The sequence below is a fragment of the Urocampus carinirostris genome, chromosome 7, assembly GCF_059441175.1.
Source record: "Urocampus carinirostris isolate Australia breed hairy pipefish chromosome 7, RoL_Ucar_1.0, whole genome shotgun sequence".
Lineage (NCBI taxonomy): Eukaryota > Metazoa > Chordata > Actinopteri > Syngnathiformes > Syngnathidae > Urocampus > Urocampus carinirostris.
The window spans coordinates 24,089,820-24,109,480 of NC_142355.1; the positions used below are offsets into that span (position 1 = coordinate 24,089,820).

The following is a 19,661-nucleotide window of genomic DNA, read 5'->3' on the forward strand; positions in this document are numbered from 1 at the left end:
AGCAGACATGCAAAATATGAGCGAGCATGAAATAAAAGAGATCTACCTTGCAAACGTTTTTCATCAGCTCACCTGCACGGCTTCATCTCGAGCTTGCTTCTCTTCCTGCCTTCTTTGCCTATCCTCCTGGAGCTCATTTAGGCGTTGCTCGTATTCATTTAACTTTGCCAAGGCATCATGTCTCTTGTTCTGGGCTTCTAGTGTATTGATGAAAGCTATTTCATTAACCTGTATGGGCAAGGAGTGGAAAACCAGTTATGAGTTCATATAGTATAATAAAACAGACTTTTTATGTTTACCTTGGCCTCTTCTTCTTGAGCCTTCTTTACAATAGCCTGGAGCTGCAGCTCTCGTTTTAACTCTGCATGCAACAGCTTTTCTTCCATCATCTTCCTCCTTTGTTCCAATAACTCCTCTTTCCACTTTCTGACCTCCTTTTCCTGTGAAAAGCAAACTAACGCTAATTATCTTGCTTTTTACTAGATGGGGATAAAGTCCAATGCACCCAAGAACCTTGGATTAATATTGCAGTGTACTGCATACAGAAACAATATATTTTTTTAAAAGTGTTTGATAATAAAAAAAAAATTCCACCAACCGTTTCTTTAAGACAGCTTTAAAACTGCTCACAACGTTCTCACTTACCCTCTCCAAAAGCTTTTGCAGTTTGAGAGTCTTTTCCTCTCGTAATTTGTCCCTCAGCTGCTGAGCCTTCAGCTGTTTCTCTTCATGTTTTTTCTTTGATTCTGCAATAGTTCTGCAAAAAACATGATCATAGCTCATCAATTTTCTGGTTAACATGTCATCAGAAACAAAATAAATTGGGAGTTTTGGCAATGCGCCTCTTCCCTGAAAATGAGTAAGGTGGGCTACTTCTCAATGCAAAATTAGTTCATCCTATATTGGATTAATGACTATAACCAAGTAGTTTTCAGAAACCTTTTACGTGACGGCGAGGACAACTTCTCATGCATGTGAATCCCGTGGCCAGGAGGTCGTGCAGGCTCTTCTTCCACCATGTCGCCCCATGAGGTATTCTGACGCCATGCCTCCCTCGCTGCAATTGGGGAAGAAAATATCTTTAGTATTACCTACTTTACCAATTTTGCAGCTGGCAAATGAACATCTTTACCATCGTAGTCTGCCAACATTTCACTCCACTCCATATTTGGCCCACATCCTCCGTTACTGATGCCAGCCTGCCAGAGAGTAAAAGAAAAAAGTTCAGATGAGTAAAGTATGCTATTTGTGTAGTGAAAATTGACTGTTTGACTAACCGGGAAGTCAATTTCGTTGTCCGTCTCAAGATCATTGTTCTCAGCTAGAATCTCTCTGGTCAGCTGCTCTTCTTCTGCAATGGCACTGGCTATTGCTTCTTCGTTAGCCTTTTCTAATCGGTCGGCCAGCTCTTCTTTCTTGGCAAGGACCTCCGCCATACTCTGAGGCTGGAAACACAGTACATGTGTCATCATACATAGAATGACAATGTTAACAGTTTAAGCTGAAAGAGAATAGTACCTGGTCTAAATTGTCATTTGGTGGATGATTTGTATTTAAAGAAAAAAACATATCAACCCAATCATAGTTTGATTAACAGAGTAGTTACAAACAACACACGTGAGGGCGCATTCCACTATCATGCAGGGAACATTTATTGTAAGGATGAAGGGTTGGTGGCAGGAGCAAATATATTAGGTTTTAAAATAATGGCCCTTATTTGGAGTTATGAAATCCCAGATTAAACGTCACACATAATTGATATGTGACATGCAAATGACTGAATATGAAAGTTACATGATGAATGATGTTGGCTAAGAATAAAAAATGACCAAAGCAAAAGAAAAGTCCACCTTAAATTCGAATCACTGGAGTGAATGATCCAACCAAAACCAATGGCTGTGCCCAAATCACGACCTCTTAACATTTTACCTAGTGCATAAAGATTATTTTTATGAAAATGAAACAATTAAACAAAGGGTTAGGGAACTATGGGAAGCTAAATTAATATTTTTGACAAGAAGGTGATATGCTGTCTTTATTTCATATTTAATATTCACAAAGCTGTAAGTAGAACTCACTGATTTTAAAAGATTGTGCATATTTTTATATCTTAAATTGAAGTAATTTCTTCACAAATTTCCCCAACATTTGAGTGTGAAAATGTGGACAGGTATTTTTTTTTGAGCTGCAAAAAGAGGGTATAATGCCGATAACATTTAACTGCACAGCTTGCCTGCTGAACTAAAAACACTTGTTACAAAGAAAAAAAAAAACTTCTCACAGCTATTCTCCACAGTGAGTGGTGCTAAAACAACATGACACAAATCTATGTAGTCTTGCTGACACATTTGGTCAGGGGACTGCTTCAGATTGACTTTGTTTAGGCGCTGAAGCACCCGCGAGACCGTCCTGAACTTCCCTCGTACAAACCCTCCCTCTGCTCCTCCATCTCTCAGCACTCACAGTGGAAAGCTCTGTGGGGTCCAGCACACTCTCCAGTTTCACAGCTTCTATTGGTGTCTCAGCCTGTTGCGAAGCAGATGTGGCCATGCCCTGCGACGCGCCCCCCTCGGCTGCACTGCCCCCTGGGGCCGACGGCCCGCCAAGCCCATCCGTCTGGGGTCGCTCGAGGGATGCGGGGCGGACGGGCGCAGGGAGTGGGACAGATAGGGTCGTGACTGCTGGTAAGGCTGCAGCTGAACACAAGGTCGGCTTTGGGGTATGGGAGGGGGAAATATCCGCTCTAGGGAGAGGCGCGTCATCACGGGGAGCGTAGACACAATGCCTCGAGTCCTGTGCATTTTCTGCTGGGGGCTGCACCAACAATCACACACAAGCAGAAGCAAGCACCATTAAAAACATGCTTTTCACAAGGGCAGCAACAAAACCACAAATCATGCGGGGAATTTTGCTACAGACATGCCCCTGACACAATTTTTGACCCACATTTGTTGATGGAAAGCGTTGAGCTTTTAAGACCAAAAGATAAATTAGGTGATTAAGTATTAATTGAATATCATGAGTGGAAACATACAAGATTTAAAGTCAATAAAATCAATCTGTTAAAAGATGTGTATTTGAAAATTACGAGTAAAATGAAAACCAGGTGGTTTGTGAAACCATCTCATAATTGTATACTCTTCAGGAATAATAAATCGATTTTCGTGTAGGAGATGCATGTCATGACGAAGTGGACCGAAGTACCTCCACTGTATCTCCGCTTTTTGGATGTTTATCCTTCAATTTTGGATCCTGGAGTGTAGAGACCATCTTTTCAGAGTCGCCCTGGGATGCATCCACATGAATAAGATGCTGAGGGCAGATGGGATGCTCTTCTTGAGGCGGTACGAGTGACTGATTTCGGGTGCTGTCCTGCTTGGGGGCGACGTGAGTTGCCAAGACAGGACTGACCTTGGCAATCATGGTTGCAGAACGAGGCTTGGCAGCACGTCCTCGCTGGACTGTTTCCCAGCCATCAGAATCTTTTTTACCTGGGGGAGGAAAAAAAAAAAAAGTTCCAGACATGTCTGAAAACCTATTAACAAATGTTCAAATTTGTGCAGTAAGTGATGTCTTACTTGGTTTCTCAGATGAAGAAGTCATGAGCTGAGTAGAACTTGGAGCAGATTGAGTACATTTCACTCTGTCTGCCCAACTAGGACCAGTAATGGATAGTCGGGCTGCAGCCAGGGCAGGTGGAGGCCCACTGGATAGGTAGGGCAGATATGTATTATGTGACAAAAAATAAAATAAAAAAACAAACAAACAAAAAAACAGCGGAACTTGACAATTCTCACTAAAAAAAGTACAATCACTGTGCATTTGTAGCAGTGTCCAATTACAGAGCTTCATTTAGTAAAACTAATTTACGTTGTCCTAATTTGACATTTCCATTCTGAAATTGCACTGGTATAGAGATAAGGATAAAGGGTAAAACATGCTAATATATATAAATTTGTTAGCAACTAAAAAAGAAACTGCATTTACACTTTATATACATACAGTATAATCAAACACATACACATACATTAATTTCCAAACTACCAATAGGAACTCTTAAACAATATAATGATTTTTATTTAGGTATTGGGTTAAAAAAAAACATGAATGGTAAGCAAAAGTATGATAGCATGCAAGTGTCTGAATAATTTACATATGATTATTGGGCACCCATTGTTTGAAGGGTCTTATTACCACAAAGAAAACAGGACTTACCTAAAATTAAGGGCACGGCGTGCACTTGGGGAGGAAACCATTCTATCTGCAGAGGTGTTAGGCACGTGACGTCCTGGTGACATCTTACGCAATTCCCAAGCTAAAGAGGTAGGCCTGCAGATTATTGAGCAGACACACAATTATTAAATTGAAGACATTTAGAAATGATAGAAACTTGATCTGCATTGGATTTAGATCAGGGGTCACTAACATTTTTGATGGGGAGAGCTACTTTTTTGTTATTGATTAGCATAAAGGGCTACCAGTTGGATATGAATTTCTCTAATAATTTATAATGTTACTACTGTGCTATTGCCAAGTTGTAATAATGGTATCATAGGCTAAGTCAACCTCTGAAACATCAGCCTCATATAAGGGCATTGAGTGATTTAAAAATGTAAATGAAAGGCATATTTTTAAAATGATATTGTATTTAAAGACACTGATCATGTCAATGAATTCTCATCCCAGTTGGAAATCAAATTCCCTAAAGCCATGAATCCTTTTTGTGTGTGCCTAAAAGCAAATGGGCAGATGCCAGACTTTGTGGTCACAGTTTGACCTTGGGGAGGTCGATAGAGATGGACAACACTGGTCACTGAATAAACAGGAAATGACTGAGTGCTGAAGACAAAGCAATCACCTGTTCTGGGCATCGGTTTTCTCTAGCTTCTCCTGGAGCTGGATCCAGTCTATTAGGGCTTTAAAATCACGTACGTAGTTGTCCAACATCATCAACACTTCCTGAAGAAGCACAAAACAATGTAATAAAAATTTAATTAATGAATAGTTTTAGGCACAGCACAGAAATAAGTAAAATAATGCAAAATTCAGATAGTATATCTGCATTCAGTGTTTTTAGTGTCACATAGTCAAACCCCATCAAAAGTTTTAAACTAAAGCTAAAGAGGATCGTCAAGGGAGTGGTAATTGAAATTGAAGCTTCACAGTGCTTTGAATTAATTGACAAGACTAGCCAGAGAAAGATGTGTTTATGAGTAGCATCGGAGCTGGTTAACAAAGACTACTTCTATAGCTCTACACTCATTCTGTAAGGCTGAGCTAGTCCTCTGACGGACAAAGTCCACAGCAAGTGAAGGCGTCATAAAGTGGCTTTCAGCAATGTTAACAGGCACACTTGACTCAATACAATCGACACGTAACATTCCACAAGAAATGACAACACGTTTAACCTCTGAGAGGCCGTTGCCATTAGGCAGGTCAGTAAAGGCCAGAGGTCTGTCATACAAATGAAACAGATAAATATTTCTAATAATTTGGGTGTCATGTAAAGAGGAAATATGACATATGATGGACACTTTCTTCATTCAAATAATTTTCTATTAGAATCTGTGACCAGATGTTTTAAAAAAGTTTATTTGACCAAGTATTAAATTACGGAAAATTATCATGCTTGAAGTCCATATCATAAAAGCATTATTTGCAGGCAAAAAGTCTCAAGTTGCCATACAGCTAATCGTAAATTAAACTAATAAATGGCAGCCTTTATCAGTTTACATAAACAATGTCTGATCTCAAAGTTTACCAGTCTCTAAAAGACAATACTCAATTTATTATCAGAATGTATGCACAAATACTATTAAAGATTTATAATATTGACACCGTTTTTCAGCACTGGCTAGGATAAAATAAATAATGTCAACTTGGAATAAATAATATAATCTAAGAACTATTCTTTGTGCTTAGCACCATGGTCATTCAACTATTTTAAATGCTGTGGTTTGAGTTGCAATATCTTTATGATTGAAGGTGACAGAAGAATTTATTTTTTCATTTGTTTGAATTTAACAAGTTGCTTGAGCGAGACCAAAAATACCCATTTGGGACGAGTACATTATTTATCAATTTTCATTAAACCCAAACTTGAAAGGATGGGTATTACCAGAAACATAAAGCCCCCATGACATTAGAAAGCATCGGGTCATGAAATAAATGTCACCAGATGTCAGACAACATGAGGATCACAACACTTGGATCATTGCTTTAGTCCCAACCACAGACTGCAACTAAAATCATGCTTGGCTTAATGCAGCATGACAGATAAATCAATGCAAGACAAGAAGAGCTAGCTCGCCAGTCAAAGATAGCTCAGAAAGACTTTTGACCCTAGCTAAAAAGACAAGTTGAGAGTAGTACAATTTTCAACAGCCAAGAGAATAAGCACATATTCAGGAAGCCAAAGAAAACAAACATCTGTTGCTTACAACCTGTCATCAATATTCTGAGGAGGCTCTGAGCCTGCGATAATTCCATCAACACTAAGGCCCTCTGACAAAAAGCAGAAATCAAAAGGATGGGGACCTATAATTGGATGTCAATGTCTCCACCTAGTGTTCACACGGATTATAAACCAAAACCAAAAACAGGGTTCCCCCAGCTGAAAGTTCAAGGCTTTCTAATACGTCTTTAATGCCTTTTAAAATAAAATGCAAGACTAAGACCACAGAAAAAATAAACACAATTGAAACAAACAAACCAAAAATCACCACATGATTTAGAGACAGTTTTAAACAAATGGTTAAATTATTTTTTTTTTTTAAATCACATTTTGGTCTATTTAAAAACCTTCCCTCTGGGAAACAATTTTTTTAACATGGAAAACAATTTTTGAAAAAGGGTGTTTACAGTACATCAAGTCATGTTTATTTTTATAGTCCTTAATCACAAAGAGACTCAAAGGGCTGCTCTTCTGCTACATTGATGAGCATTTTTATCATGAATCATGAAAAATGACATTTTTACTAAATCTTTCTAGTTCAAGCAAATATAAATAGTCTGTGTTCACATTTTTAGACTTTTAAAAATTGGATTTAGGACTTTTAATGCCAATTAAGGCCTTATTATTAGAATTACAAATTCAATGCTTTTTCAGACTTATCAAGGATCCACGGGAACGTTGAAAAATAACTACTAACATCCAGACATAAAAAATGCTGACCTTGCATTCCACGACACTTTGATCGGACTCGCACGTGACGTAGATTTCGTCCACAGCGCGACGCAGGTTGTCAAAAAGAAAGGCCCAATAGCGAGCTCTGAGGTCCACTTTGCGGGGCTGCCGGGCTTTGGTTGGGCTCTTCTCTGAGACCTTGTCTAACAAGGCGCCAGCTGTGCTTTTACTGTCCACACCAGAATTCTAAAAAAATAAAAAAAATAAAAAAAATTACAGTTTCAAAATTTCCCATGGTAGATTCAGTTAATATGTGTACTAAACAAAAAATTTAATCTACAATAATGGCTGTGAAAGATTAATAAAACAGCTGTACTTGATTTAGGTAAACATCAGATAATAAAGGTTGTTACAATTATTATGGCGTTATAAAATATTGTTTAGAATAATGGTAGATGCGGTCTTAAAAGACTTTCTTTTCTAAAACCAGAAAAATTTAATTTGTGTATGTGTAACAAGACTTTTCTGTGTAGAGTGACAACTTTATTGGAAAATGTAAGTTCCATAAGAGATTAAATAAAATAATAATATAATAATTAAATAATAATTGGTATTTGGTGACCTCTAGTGGAGCTTGATAAAACTTACTTGTTTCCTATTCCTTTGCTGACCAGGATGAATCCTCTGAGATCTTGTGCTTCCAGTTGAGTTACTTTTCGACTTTGCTGAGGACAGAAAATTGAAATGATCCATTTAGCATGTGTGCAGTATACAGTTAAATATCAAAAATGGAAAATAAGATTCACTGGTCTACTGAAAGGTAATGTGCAGAGTCACATGTTACTTAAAAAAACACATTTTCGAAATAAAATTTTAATATTCACAAGAGTTAAACTGGCAGTCAGGCTGACAAATGATAAATCAGACAAATGGGGAAAAAAAACGCCGAGATGATGGGACCTGCATCGAGGGAGCGTGGGAGGTGTGAGTGGGATTACAGCAATAACAGAGTGAGTGTCTCTTTGTGTGATAATTAAAACCCTGTTAGAATAGCATCTTAATGCAGAAAAGTGGATTTTGCCTTAGAAACACCAACCTTCCTCCTCTTTGTTTTCCAGTGGGACACTCCATGCAATCAGGTTCCGGGCAGCCCGGCCCTCTTCAGCCACGATCTTGCGTACCTTGTCATGACTGTTGGAGCGCTGGAATGATGCCTGCAAAATAATTCCAAACCTTAATATTTCAATTCATGCAGAATCTGATAAGAGATGGGGAAAAGCAGCATGATGAGACTTTCACACACATGCTGGTGGTTATAGTTTATTCTACGATGAAAATGGTGAACGTAAGAAAAGGACTGTTTAAATACAGTCCAAATACCAAACGAAATCCCAAAAAGATGAAAAAAAGAGTTTATTGTTGCACGCCTACGAGAGACACGTGCGTGCACGCGCCACACATGCAGCTTGACAGAGGCTGGAATGATGATTACAGCCAGAAGATGGCATCAGCAAGTAAAATATTTTGAAGTTACAGACAATGTCTTTAAATGTAATTGTGGGTCCAGTGCAAGGGAAAAAAATAGAATCAACAACAACGTAGAATTCCAAACTCCACACCATCATATAAACCTCTCAAAACGCTTGTGTCTTCATATTGAAATGATAAAACAATACTCATTGATTTGCCTCAAAGAGACGGAAGTTACAAGCGTCTTAAGAAAAAAAAAGGGTTAGATGCACACCTTACAGCTAATTCCATCAAACTTCAATTAACCATGATTCTTAGTCTTAAAACATAACCTTGGCTAACATCAAAGATTGATTTAAATAAAGGTGGTAAAGTAGAGAAATGCATAAGTATTATTCAGTAGTGTAGTTCTGGAGCTTTATTATATCTATCATATCTCAGTGGTCTCATTAAAGAAAGACTGTTGTATATTGCGTGGGAATAATAACTTTAATTCAAGGGTATTGTTGATATGGTTATTCATTAAATGCTCAACCTTAATATTAAGTATTCTAATGTTTGTTTTTAAATGAAAATATTGCAAAATATAGATAATATTCAGTCCGATCCAAAGTTGTTTCACGAGCCGATACGTTGAACTCTAAAGATGCAACATATTGCTGAGCTGTTGAGTAATACCCATAACACTGAGAGCGTTCAACACGAGAAGATAGTGACACGAAACGGCTTCAGGCTCGAACCAACCCGCTTTGCGCCCAACATGCATCATGGCTGACCGACATATTTGGTATGCATCAATGACTGCAAAAGCTCAGAGAAGAAAAACATTATGGCGTCCCTTAGCATATATTCAGTGCTGTTCAAAATAATAGCAGAATATCTCAGGTTTTAGCATATTTTTTCCTGTTACATTCAAAACAAGTTGCCAATCGGTGCAGTATTTTCAGAAAACAAACAAAACCTACCATTCATAATAGGCACTCTCCAAAGGCTGTCCAATTGGGCAAATAGTTCAAAGGAGTGTTAAAAAAATAGCGGTACCTGCTATTGACTGTAAAAACTCAAAAGTATTTTGTATAAAAAAAAACTGGATTTAGCAATCCTAGTATCTAGTTGCATAACCACAGTTTTTTACAACTGCTTCACATCCGTGTGGCATAGTCAACATATTTCACTCCAAGATTGCTTAACAAGATTCCACAATTCATTAAAATGTCTTGTTTTTTCTTCACAAACAGCATTTTTGATATCACCCCACAAGTTGACGATTGAATTGAGATCAGGGGATTGGGCTGGCCACTCAATAACATTAATGTTATTGGTTTGGAACAAAGACTTTAAACGTCTACTGGTGTGTTAAGGGTCATTGTCTTGTTGAAAAACAAATTTCAAGAGCATGTCCTCTTCAGCATAAAGCAACATAACCTCTTCAAGTATCTTGACATACAAACTGATCCATGATCACTGGTATGCGATAAATGGGCCCAACACCAGAGTAGGAGAATCATGCCCAGACCATGATACTTGCACCACCATGTTTCACTGTCTTCAATGTGTACTGAGGATGGAATTCAGAGTTTAGGGGTCGTCTCACACACGGTCTGTGGCCCCTGGAACCACAAAGGACAATTTTATTTTCACCCGTCCACAAAACGCTCCTCAATTTTTCTTTAGGCCAGTTGATGCGTTTTCTTTGGTAAATTGTGGCCTCTTCCGCACATGCCTTTTTTTTTAGCAGAGGGATTTTGCTTGGGATTCTTTTAAATAAATTTGCTTGACACAAACGTCTTCTAACTGTCACAGCACTCACAGGTGACTGCAGATTATGTTTTATCGTCCTGGAGCTTATCATTGGCTGAGCATTTGCCATTCTGGTTATTCTCCTGTCCATTTTAATAGTGGTCTTCAGTTTTCTTTCACATGTCTGTTTTTTTTCTGCCCGTTCTGAGGCATTGGAGATCATTTTAGCTGAAGAGCCAACATGTTTTTACACATCTTTGTAGGTTATTTCCTCCCAAATCAACTTTTAATCAAAGAACGCCCCTCTTCGAAACAGTGTCTTGAACGACCCACTTTCCTCAAAAGCATTTTCAACCTTGCTGGCTTCATCATCCTTAAATAGGTGCCACCCCATTTCACACTTGATTCACACCCGCAGTGTTCTCGTTTGCCCGCGTCCCTCCGTCCTAGACGCATCATTTTTGCTGGGGACGCATGGTCTCAAATCAACGTGCGTCCCTGGGACGCAACTTTTTTGACACAAAATAGTCATTATTATCCGATTACTTTTTTTTAACAAAGATTTACCGCACTCCAAACTTTTCGTCAGGCAGATCCGCCACTGTTGTTTTGGTCTCGCGGTTCGAGTTTTCATCTGCACGCGATCTCAGCAAACGAGATCTCGTTGCTCCGAGATTACGTCATTGTTGTGGTTGTTGTTGTTGAGGGAAGGTAAAGGTTAAGTATGCCTCCGAAAAAATTTAGTATTAGGTGAAAATCAACACAAAATTGGTAATTTCTTCAGTGTCAGTAATAAGTCGAAACGTAATGTAGAAAGTGTTAACAACGGCAATAATTCCGGCACGAAAAACCGGCGGAGAAATTATTCGGAAGCAAGGGAAACACGTGTGTTGAAGCGAACGATTCGACGAAAGAAAGTAAACAAAAGAATACTCCTAGCAAGAAAAGGACTTTTCTGCCAAAATGGACTAAATGATATTCCTGGTTACGCTATGAGGAGGATGATAATGGATTAGACCTTGAGAAGGCATTACAACTGTGGCGGGACAGCAAACCACGAAGAATATATGAACTGAAAGATCTGAAGTGATAACTGCTTTGTATTACCAATTAACTGATGATTAAAACTGCATGAATATATAGACTAATATCTCAGCAATATTATTTTGTATAATGTACAATATTGTTGTGAAATGAAAAATCTTGAAGTGATAACTGATTTGTATTACCAATAAACTGTGATGATTAAAACTGAATGAATATATAGATTTATATTATTTATTTGTCGCCGATTTACAATTTCAACCTCGATAACACTAAATTTTGGGGATCCGTAGATCTCTGTTGGGACCCATAGATTGAGCATGCGAGTCCCCGGGACCCATCACTTTTCAGAGGTAAAATGAAGACTGCGCCCGTTTTTGTTTTGGTTTTCTTCCCCAAAATTGACGAACTCAGAGATTGGTTGCCACACATCTATTTTATGAACACACATTTTTGAGCTATTTGCCCAATCTCACAGCCTTTGGAGCGTGCGTATTATGAATGCTGGGTCTAGTTTGTTTCGTGAGAATCTACTGCACCTCGTGGTAACTTGTCTGGCATGTAACAATAAAAAATATATTAAAAACAAGGGATATTCCGGTTAGTCACAATGCACTGCAATTATTTTAAACAGCACTGTAAATAGGGATTTTCTATCAGATTTTTTTTTACCAAGACACTGAGTTGCAAAATAGAATGTGGAGTTGAATCTCAATGCACCCTTGGCCAATAGAAAAAGAAAGTGCTGAAAGGAGAGGAACAAATGTGCTTTGCATTTTATATGAAGTAAACAATACGATAGAGAACGCAATGTGCTCCAGCGTAAATAGACTGCTCGATTCTAGTCAAGTCTTTTCTTTCCGTTTGCTCTCAAAGTATAATGGTCTCTACTTCCTCTGCATTATTCAATAACTCATCTCATGGTAGCAAAGTTAAAAACGATCACTGAGCGCTATTTTTCTTTTTAATTTCTACCAAAAGAAACTCATGTTTCTGCTAATCACGATTGAGATCAAAGGTTGAAGGTCATCTAAAACTGTGTTTTTCAACTGGCGGAATGGGACCCAAAAGTGGGTTGCAGACAGGTTTTCAATGGGTTGCAAGCCTTTGCCCTGGCAAAATGCTCACAAAAGGGAAATAAAGGGTCCTTCCAACTCCTTAACAGTAGATGGTGATAATATCCTGCAAATGTGAGTTGACACCTGCCATTTCAAACCAAAAACAATGATTGAAAGTTCGTTTATACATGTTACATGTTGAGCATGGCAAAGTAAAAAAATACCGCAGAGAATATATGAGCTGGGTTTTATTACCTGAAAAGCAAAGCCACTTATATCAATTAAAACATTATAATGCAGCCATTTAAGCATTAACAGCATTACTACTTGAAGCAGTTTTGCTGATCATTTAGTTCTTTCAATTTCAATAGTATTCTATTTTTGGTTCAAACAGCACAATATTTTCATTCAATGAATTTGACAAATTAAAGTATTTTCTTGATTTGGTTTGCGACATTTAATTAGGGTGGGATGTTGGGTCCTGACGTTAGACCAGTTGAGAACCTCTGATCCATAACATTGCCCGAAATAGTTATTCATCGGGTATGACAACATGTGTGGGTGAAACATTATGTAATGCCAACAAGCAGAGTGCATCGCTAATGATAATATTTAATAATGTTCTCCGGGGAGATACCCAGCTGACCTACTTTTAGTGTGCAAAAATTCTTCACATGTCAAGTGGCCAGTGCACTTACAAGTGAGAGTAATGCAATAAGTAAAACTGCGCATTCAAATACAAAAGAATCCCTTACCCTCATTATCTTTAACCCACTTAATTAGCGTAGCAACACTGCACAACAACATAAAGGGCACAGACTCCTTCACTGTGCACCGGAAACAAGACCCAATTTCCGAGCTGCTTAGTAAGGAGCAAGCGTAGGGTTTCCCTTTTAGACACGGTGCGCAACAGAAAAGACTCAAGCCCCTCAGTAGATGACTAAAAACATGAAATACATACAGAATAGAAGAAGAGTGCAGAAGCCGCTTCTTGGTTCTCATCCAGCCCCGACATGCTGTTGCTGCCCACTTGCTTCCCCCTCACCAGTAGCACCACTTGTACTACGGACCATGACCATCTGACAGGAGGACTAAAATAGACTCCAGGCGCTTGCTCCACAATGTCATAGCAACTTGCTCCAATAGTTCAACTTGTCTTGAGCAACACCAAAGAGTTGTGTCAAAACTGGCTGCTGCTTTCCATCAGTTTGACACTGTGAGTGAGTTACATTTGCGGCTTCTGCGCTTCACTTGGGAGCGAACACTCTCTTCCTCGCAATCTCCTTCTGCCACGACTCTGCGCAGTCATGCACGCAGCACCCCCCCAACCTACACTGCCAGTGAAGAAAGTGTAGCTGCAGGCAAAGGGACAGTGTGTGCGTAGTAGGACAAATTCGCATTAGCAACATAAGAACGATGCTCAGATTCTGATTGGACTCTGCATAGGATGATTCATAATCAAATGGGGGGATGAAAAAACACAGTTGCCTTTGTGGTTTGAAAGCATGCAAATCGTTATGTGAGGTTAGGCTAGTTTCTCTTTTGAAATATTGATGAAATTGATATTTTTAGACACTGTGCAGTTGAGGAACTAGTAGTTAGCACAGCCAATAGCACGTAGGTTTGAGGACTTTTACATGTGAGAATTACCGTATTTTTTTGTGTAAAGCCTGACCCTAAATTTTTTTTTATCAAAAATCGATCAAACTTTGGGGTTGGATGCAACGGGAATTAAACCCGAGTTGCAACCGTGAGAGCACCTTATCCTCACCACTGCACTACCAGTAGTATAGAGTACATACAAAAAGGCAGTTATCCAATTATCACACCATTTTTAGTCACAGTGCCAGAGACAGATTGTAATTACTGCGACTATATATCATGACTAAAAGTAGTGTGAAATAAGAGAAAACATAATGACTATTGACTTTGCAGCATGTGAAACACCCAACAAAATTTTAGTCACTGGTATCTTGCCTAAAATTAGTGTGATAATGAGATAAAATCTATTGACTTTTGATTTTCCATATATATTACTGATGGTCCAATATTAAGGTAGTGTCTGAAATAACGTTTGCCCGGACGGCCGGGGCGTGCATCTTTTACGTCGGGCGCACAACTTACAAAACGTCTTCTTCCGGGTTGCCGACAACTTTTTTTAAGAAAAACAAAAAATATCATCTTCCTGTGTTTTTTTTTTTTTTTTTTTTTTAATCAAACGTTTGCTCAATTTCTATTTCGAAATCTACGTTCAGTTTGGAAATTTCGGATCGTTTGGCTATTCGGATACTCGGCAGCCAATCAGAAACCTGCATCGAATAACGTGCTTCCGGACTCTCCTGAGCTTTAAAAGGTCGTGCATTTGCATATCATTTTCCAAAGTAAACGCACAGAGAACACAAGAAAAAACAGATAAGTAGTTAGGAATCAAGCCAAAACCTCAGCCCCAGAAGATTAAAAAGAAGCCAACAAAATTTATGACGCTACAAAACGTAAATGTACATTAAAAGCATCATGGAAAGAGGAGTTCGCGTGGCTTGTAGAAGACGATGCAACACAAACATTGCATGAATGAAGATGAGTAAATACAGGTACATACTGATGGCAGATGGAAAACAGCGATGTCATATACATGCAAAGAATGTTATAAGTACATTTATAATAAACTTAATTATACTTTGCAACAGTGTTTTTTTTTTTGCGATTAGTCGTATTATTGTGTTTCAAGTTGTGAAAAATGGGGCAGGCAACTTTTCAGAGTTGTCTGGTGTCCGGTAACTTTTTGTCATGAGTTTCAGACACTGGTTAAGGATTTACCACTTCAACCGCCGCAACCTGGTTCAATTTTTTTCGACTGATCAATCAGTAAAACCTTTTGTATAACGTGCACCCAAGGTTTGAGGTTCAATTTAGGTAAAAAAAAAAGAAAAAAAATGTGCGTTATACACACATAAATACGGGAAGTGTATAGAAATTTCCAATTCATTAGACAAGTCTGCTCCGTCGGTTAGCTTTTTTCTTAGTTATGGGAGAGGTATAAGGGCCACCTGGCTGTACTTGCCCAAGACACACTACAGGAAATGGCGCCACTACAAACTTAGTAGTAAAGGGATCCAGCCAGCCAACTTTGAAATCATATGAAAAATAGGCGTCATTATAAATAAAAATTAAGAAGTCAAGTGAAATTTTTGTGCAGCCCTCAGTCATAAATAATCTCAAAGGGTTGCACAGAAAACTATTACAACATCCCCTGATCTGAAACCTACAAAAATACCTAAAATTAAGAATAAACATCCCCGAATATTGTATGAATAATTGTAATACAACACTAGAAAAAAAGGTTGTGGTTTATAATATGTTTTGATTTTTCCAACGATCTTTGATATACAGTGGGACCTCACTACTTCGCGGTTCGACGTTCGCGGCTTCAGAGCTTCGTGGTCTGTAATGGTTTAAAAAAAAAGGGGTGGGGTGGGGCGTTTGATTTTTGCGGGAATCCCCCTCGGCCGACGACCCTAGCACGGCGCGCCTTTCTCGTTTCCCGGCGCGCGGTTTTGGTGCGGCTTCTGCTTCTCCGCCCGCCCCTAACCCCACAGGTCCCCCCAGCTACCCCCTTTCCCCTGCGGCCGCCCGTCCGTCGGCCGGAGCCATCGAGGGCCGTGTAGTGCCATGTAGCGCCATTGCGGCCCGGGCGGGAGACGCCGGGCGCCAGCCTCCGCGCCGAGCGCCCGACCCGCTTGGCTTGTCGCGGTGTCGTGCGTATCGCGCCCGAAAGTACCCGCGCCGCGGGTTAGGGGCTCGCTCGCAGGAGCGACCGAACGGCACCCGCAGTGTGGCGCAAGTATAAACCCTGTCATGAATTTGTCTCCGATCGTCTCGGGCGGACGTAAAATCGCCCAGCTGTACGACTCTTAGCGGCGGATCACTCGGCTCGTGCGTCAATGAAGAACGCAGCTAGCTGCGTGAACTAATGTGATTTGCAGCTGCGATTGGCTGGCAACCAGTTCAGGGTGTCCCCTGTCCACTGCCCGGAGATGGCTGGGATGGGCTCCAGCCCCCCCGCGACCCTAATAAGGATAAGCGGTGCAGATAATGAGATGAGATTTTTTTTTTTTGAAGGTGCGCCGCTACTTCGCGGATTTTCAGTTATTGCGGGTGGTTTTGGTCCCCATTAACCGCGATAACCGAGGTCCCACTGTATTCATTCTGCAACAACAAGATAGAAAATCAGTGCAAAGGATCTTACATATTTTACAAATTTATTTTGTTTATAAGAGTAGTTTGGGGTGGTGAATTATAGTCAGGGATTTCATTTACGTATTTATATGCTCACATCTGTTGGGATATGTTCATTAACATATGATATGTCGAGGTGATAATCCACAGATGTTTTTTGTCAGACTTGTAGCATTACATAAAGTTCACGACTCACACAAAGACTATATTCGGTCAAGAACAAATGAAACAGCCTTACACAGTCAATTAACACAGAGTGGCTCAGCTTCTGCCTAAAGCATCAGAGCTAGTGGTGTTCCTACAAGCACTTTTTAAAACATGTTAACTCATTTTTGTAGCAAATTTAATATGGATGTCAACACTGAAGACAAAATGTTGATGGATGGATGGACGGACGGACGGACCAAAAGACGGATGCAAAGGAAGGTAAGGCTTATTTCTAATTGTAATTTATTTTTTCTGAATCAATTATTAAGACAAGTAGATTTTCTTGTTTGAGGATTATTGATGTAAAAGGTTTTTAAGAATGGATGAGTCATTATTGTATACTTGATGACAAATGTTCTTCGTTTGAAAAGTATCAATGGATTCAGTTCCTTTTAGCATCTTCTGCAAATACTGTATCCGATTCACATGAATACAATACAAATTATTGTTAAGCATATTTTAAGCATTATTTAAAATCTTCGGTTATTGCACTAGTCTGGAACAATAATGTCCTGAAAAGTAATAAAACAAAGATTAATGATTTAAGCTGCAGACATTCCGGGTTAAAAGACTTACATTTTGCTCCCTTTCAATTAATTTTTCTTTTAATATTTAAAAATGAATTACTGCGGATACTGTATCAGATGAATATGGGTAGTACTCAAGTGATTTTTAACCGGGGCTTTAGGCAGTTTAAAACCTTCAGTAATTGTTGTACTTGTCCGTTCTAATTATTTCTTAAAAGACATAAAAACAAAAACACTTGCTGCAAACCAGGGGTCACCAAACTTTTTGAAGCTAAGAGCTACTTTTTAATTACAAATTTCCAGTTTGACATAAATTCCTAATATAACTTATCGTGTTATTACTATATTGTTACTGTATTATTATCATGTCATCATTAGGATGCAATTATTTGAAGTAGGATTAAAATAGTCAACCACTCTACCATCTGCCTTGTATATGGCTACTGTGTAATTTAAAGATGCAGACAAAAAAATCCTTAAACAGCAATATCAACACAGTCTAGAAAATCATCGCCCGCCTTCCAGCCTAGTCGGGAAGATATAACTGGCTCTCAGCAGAGCCAACCAAAATATTAAGGACTCCTCTCACCCTGGCCACCACCTAGGGCTGTCGCGATTAGGAATTTACGAAGAGGATTGTCACACAAATCATCACGATTAATATACTGCCCCCAAAATAACAAATTCCCTCTGCATTATGAGCTATGAAAATATCAGCTAAATATTACATATACTGTATACCATAATAAAAAAGAGCAAGGTAATGATCAAGAAATCAAGTCATGAAATAATCGAGAAAAAAATATTAACTTAGAATTGTGCTCTTTTTGTTATAAAAAAACGTGCAGGATTTTAGCCTGTTGGGTTAAAAATGTTTGAGAACAATGCACAGGTGAAGTAACAGGTCGTAGGGTTTTTGACTTAACTTTTTAGTAATAGGTTAAAAAAATTTGAACAAAGTGCAAAAATGAAGAGCACAGATTTTGAAAAAAAAAATTGCACTAAGAAAATTAGATTGTCTGGAGAAAAGGTTTGGCATCGCCACGCGGTCAGGCACCTCCCCCCATCTCTCTATACCTGCTGCCTATCTAAGCAGCATGTGGAGCAGAGCTTTCAACCGCTTTGCCCCACAGCTCTGGAACTCATTGCCACCCGATCGCCGGGATTCTGCCACCTTGTCCAACTTCAAATCCAGACTCAAAACCCACCTTATCAGACTTGCCTTTCTTGATCCTCTGTCTCACTATGTTTTAATCTCAACCAGCTCAACAGTGTCCCCTGCCCACATCCCGAAGATTGCTGGGATGGGCTTCAGCACACCTGTGACCCTACTGAGGATATGCGGTGCAAATAATGGATGGATGGATGTTTTTATCTGCTATTTATTGCTTACTTGTTTTATTCTTACTTTATTGTTGTTTGTTACCCTATGCACAGAAACCTTCGTTGTCCTGATAAGCGCGTTGAAATATAAAGTATTGTTTTCAGGGAGCTACCTTGTCCCCGTGGGCACCACATTTTGACACCAGCGGACAGTTTAACATTAAACGCAAGCAAGGCAAGGCAAGTTTATTTGTATAGCACAATTCAACACAAGGCAATTCAAAGTGCTTTACAGAAATGGCAAGGAGACAGATTAAAAACACACGATTCAGTTAAGACATAGAAGAAAAGACATTAAAAATTTAAAATGTGGTTTTTAAAATGCATTAAAACCACAGATAAAACATAGTTAAATCAATGAAGTAAAATAAAGTAAAAGTGAAGAGTGCAGATAGAACCCTTTCAGTTATATGTACAGTTGAACAGAGCTGTTTTCAGACTGGACTTAAACACGGTCAGAGTAGACGCCTGTCTGACGTGATCAGGAAGACTATTCCAGAGTTTAGCTGCATGGAACTGAAGCGCAGCTTCAGCCTGTTTAGTCCTGACTCTGGGCACCAGCAGAAGGCCTGTCCCCGAGGTTCTCAGGGTCCGAGATGGTTCATATGGGACCAACATGTCACAGATGTACTATGGTGCTAGACCATGAAGAGATTTATACACCAGCAGAGCTGTTTTAAAGTCTATTCTCTGAGCGAAGGATCTGCATTTAAATATTTCTATAAGTAATTTTGGCATTTAGTAATTTAAAGAGAAAAATGGTATAAAGGCAGTCCATTGACCATTTGGCCGGCATGTGTAGCACCACACCCACTTGAAGGTAAGGGTACTCCACATTCAGATTGCGTACACGCTAAACGTAATTGCTAG

General features: G+C 39.1%; 1 protein-coding gene across 4 annotated transcripts in view; it reads right to left on the reverse strand.

Annotated features, from left to right (window-relative positions):
* scaper (S-phase cyclin A-associated protein in the ER) overlaps nucleotides 1–19,661 on the reverse strand; it is a 77,132-nt gene that overhangs the window by 56,695 nt on the left and 776 nt on the right. For 2 of the 4 annotated variants that reach the window (XM_088340250.1, XM_088340247.1), the window contains exons 2-15: nucleotides 8,223–8,340; nucleotides 7,775–7,851; nucleotides 7,175–7,372; nucleotides 4,859–4,959; nucleotides 4,216–4,329; nucleotides 3,579–3,706; nucleotides 3,205–3,491; nucleotides 2,464–2,814; nucleotides 1,278–1,445; nucleotides 1,133–1,199; nucleotides 940–1,057; nucleotides 646–757; nucleotides 300–440; nucleotides 73–228 (exon numbers count right to left, since the gene is read on the reverse strand). In XM_088340250.1, the coding sequence (XP_088196376.1) occupies nucleotides 73–228; nucleotides 300–440; nucleotides 646–757; nucleotides 940–1,057; nucleotides 1,133–1,199; nucleotides 1,278–1,445; nucleotides 2,464–2,814; nucleotides 3,205–3,491; nucleotides 3,579–3,706; nucleotides 4,216–4,329; nucleotides 4,859–4,959; nucleotides 7,175–7,372; nucleotides 7,775–7,851; nucleotides 8,223–8,340 (2,136 nt within the window). Of the gene's footprint in view, nucleotides 1–72; nucleotides 229–299; nucleotides 441–645; nucleotides 758–939; nucleotides 1,058–1,132; nucleotides 1,200–1,277; nucleotides 1,446–2,463; nucleotides 2,815–3,204; nucleotides 3,492–3,578; nucleotides 3,707–4,215; nucleotides 4,330–4,858; nucleotides 4,960–7,174; nucleotides 7,373–7,774; nucleotides 7,852–8,222; nucleotides 8,341–13,399; nucleotides 13,683–19,661 lie in introns of those variants that run through there. The other 2 variants (XM_088340248.1, XM_088340251.1) reach the window with 2 other exon arrangements.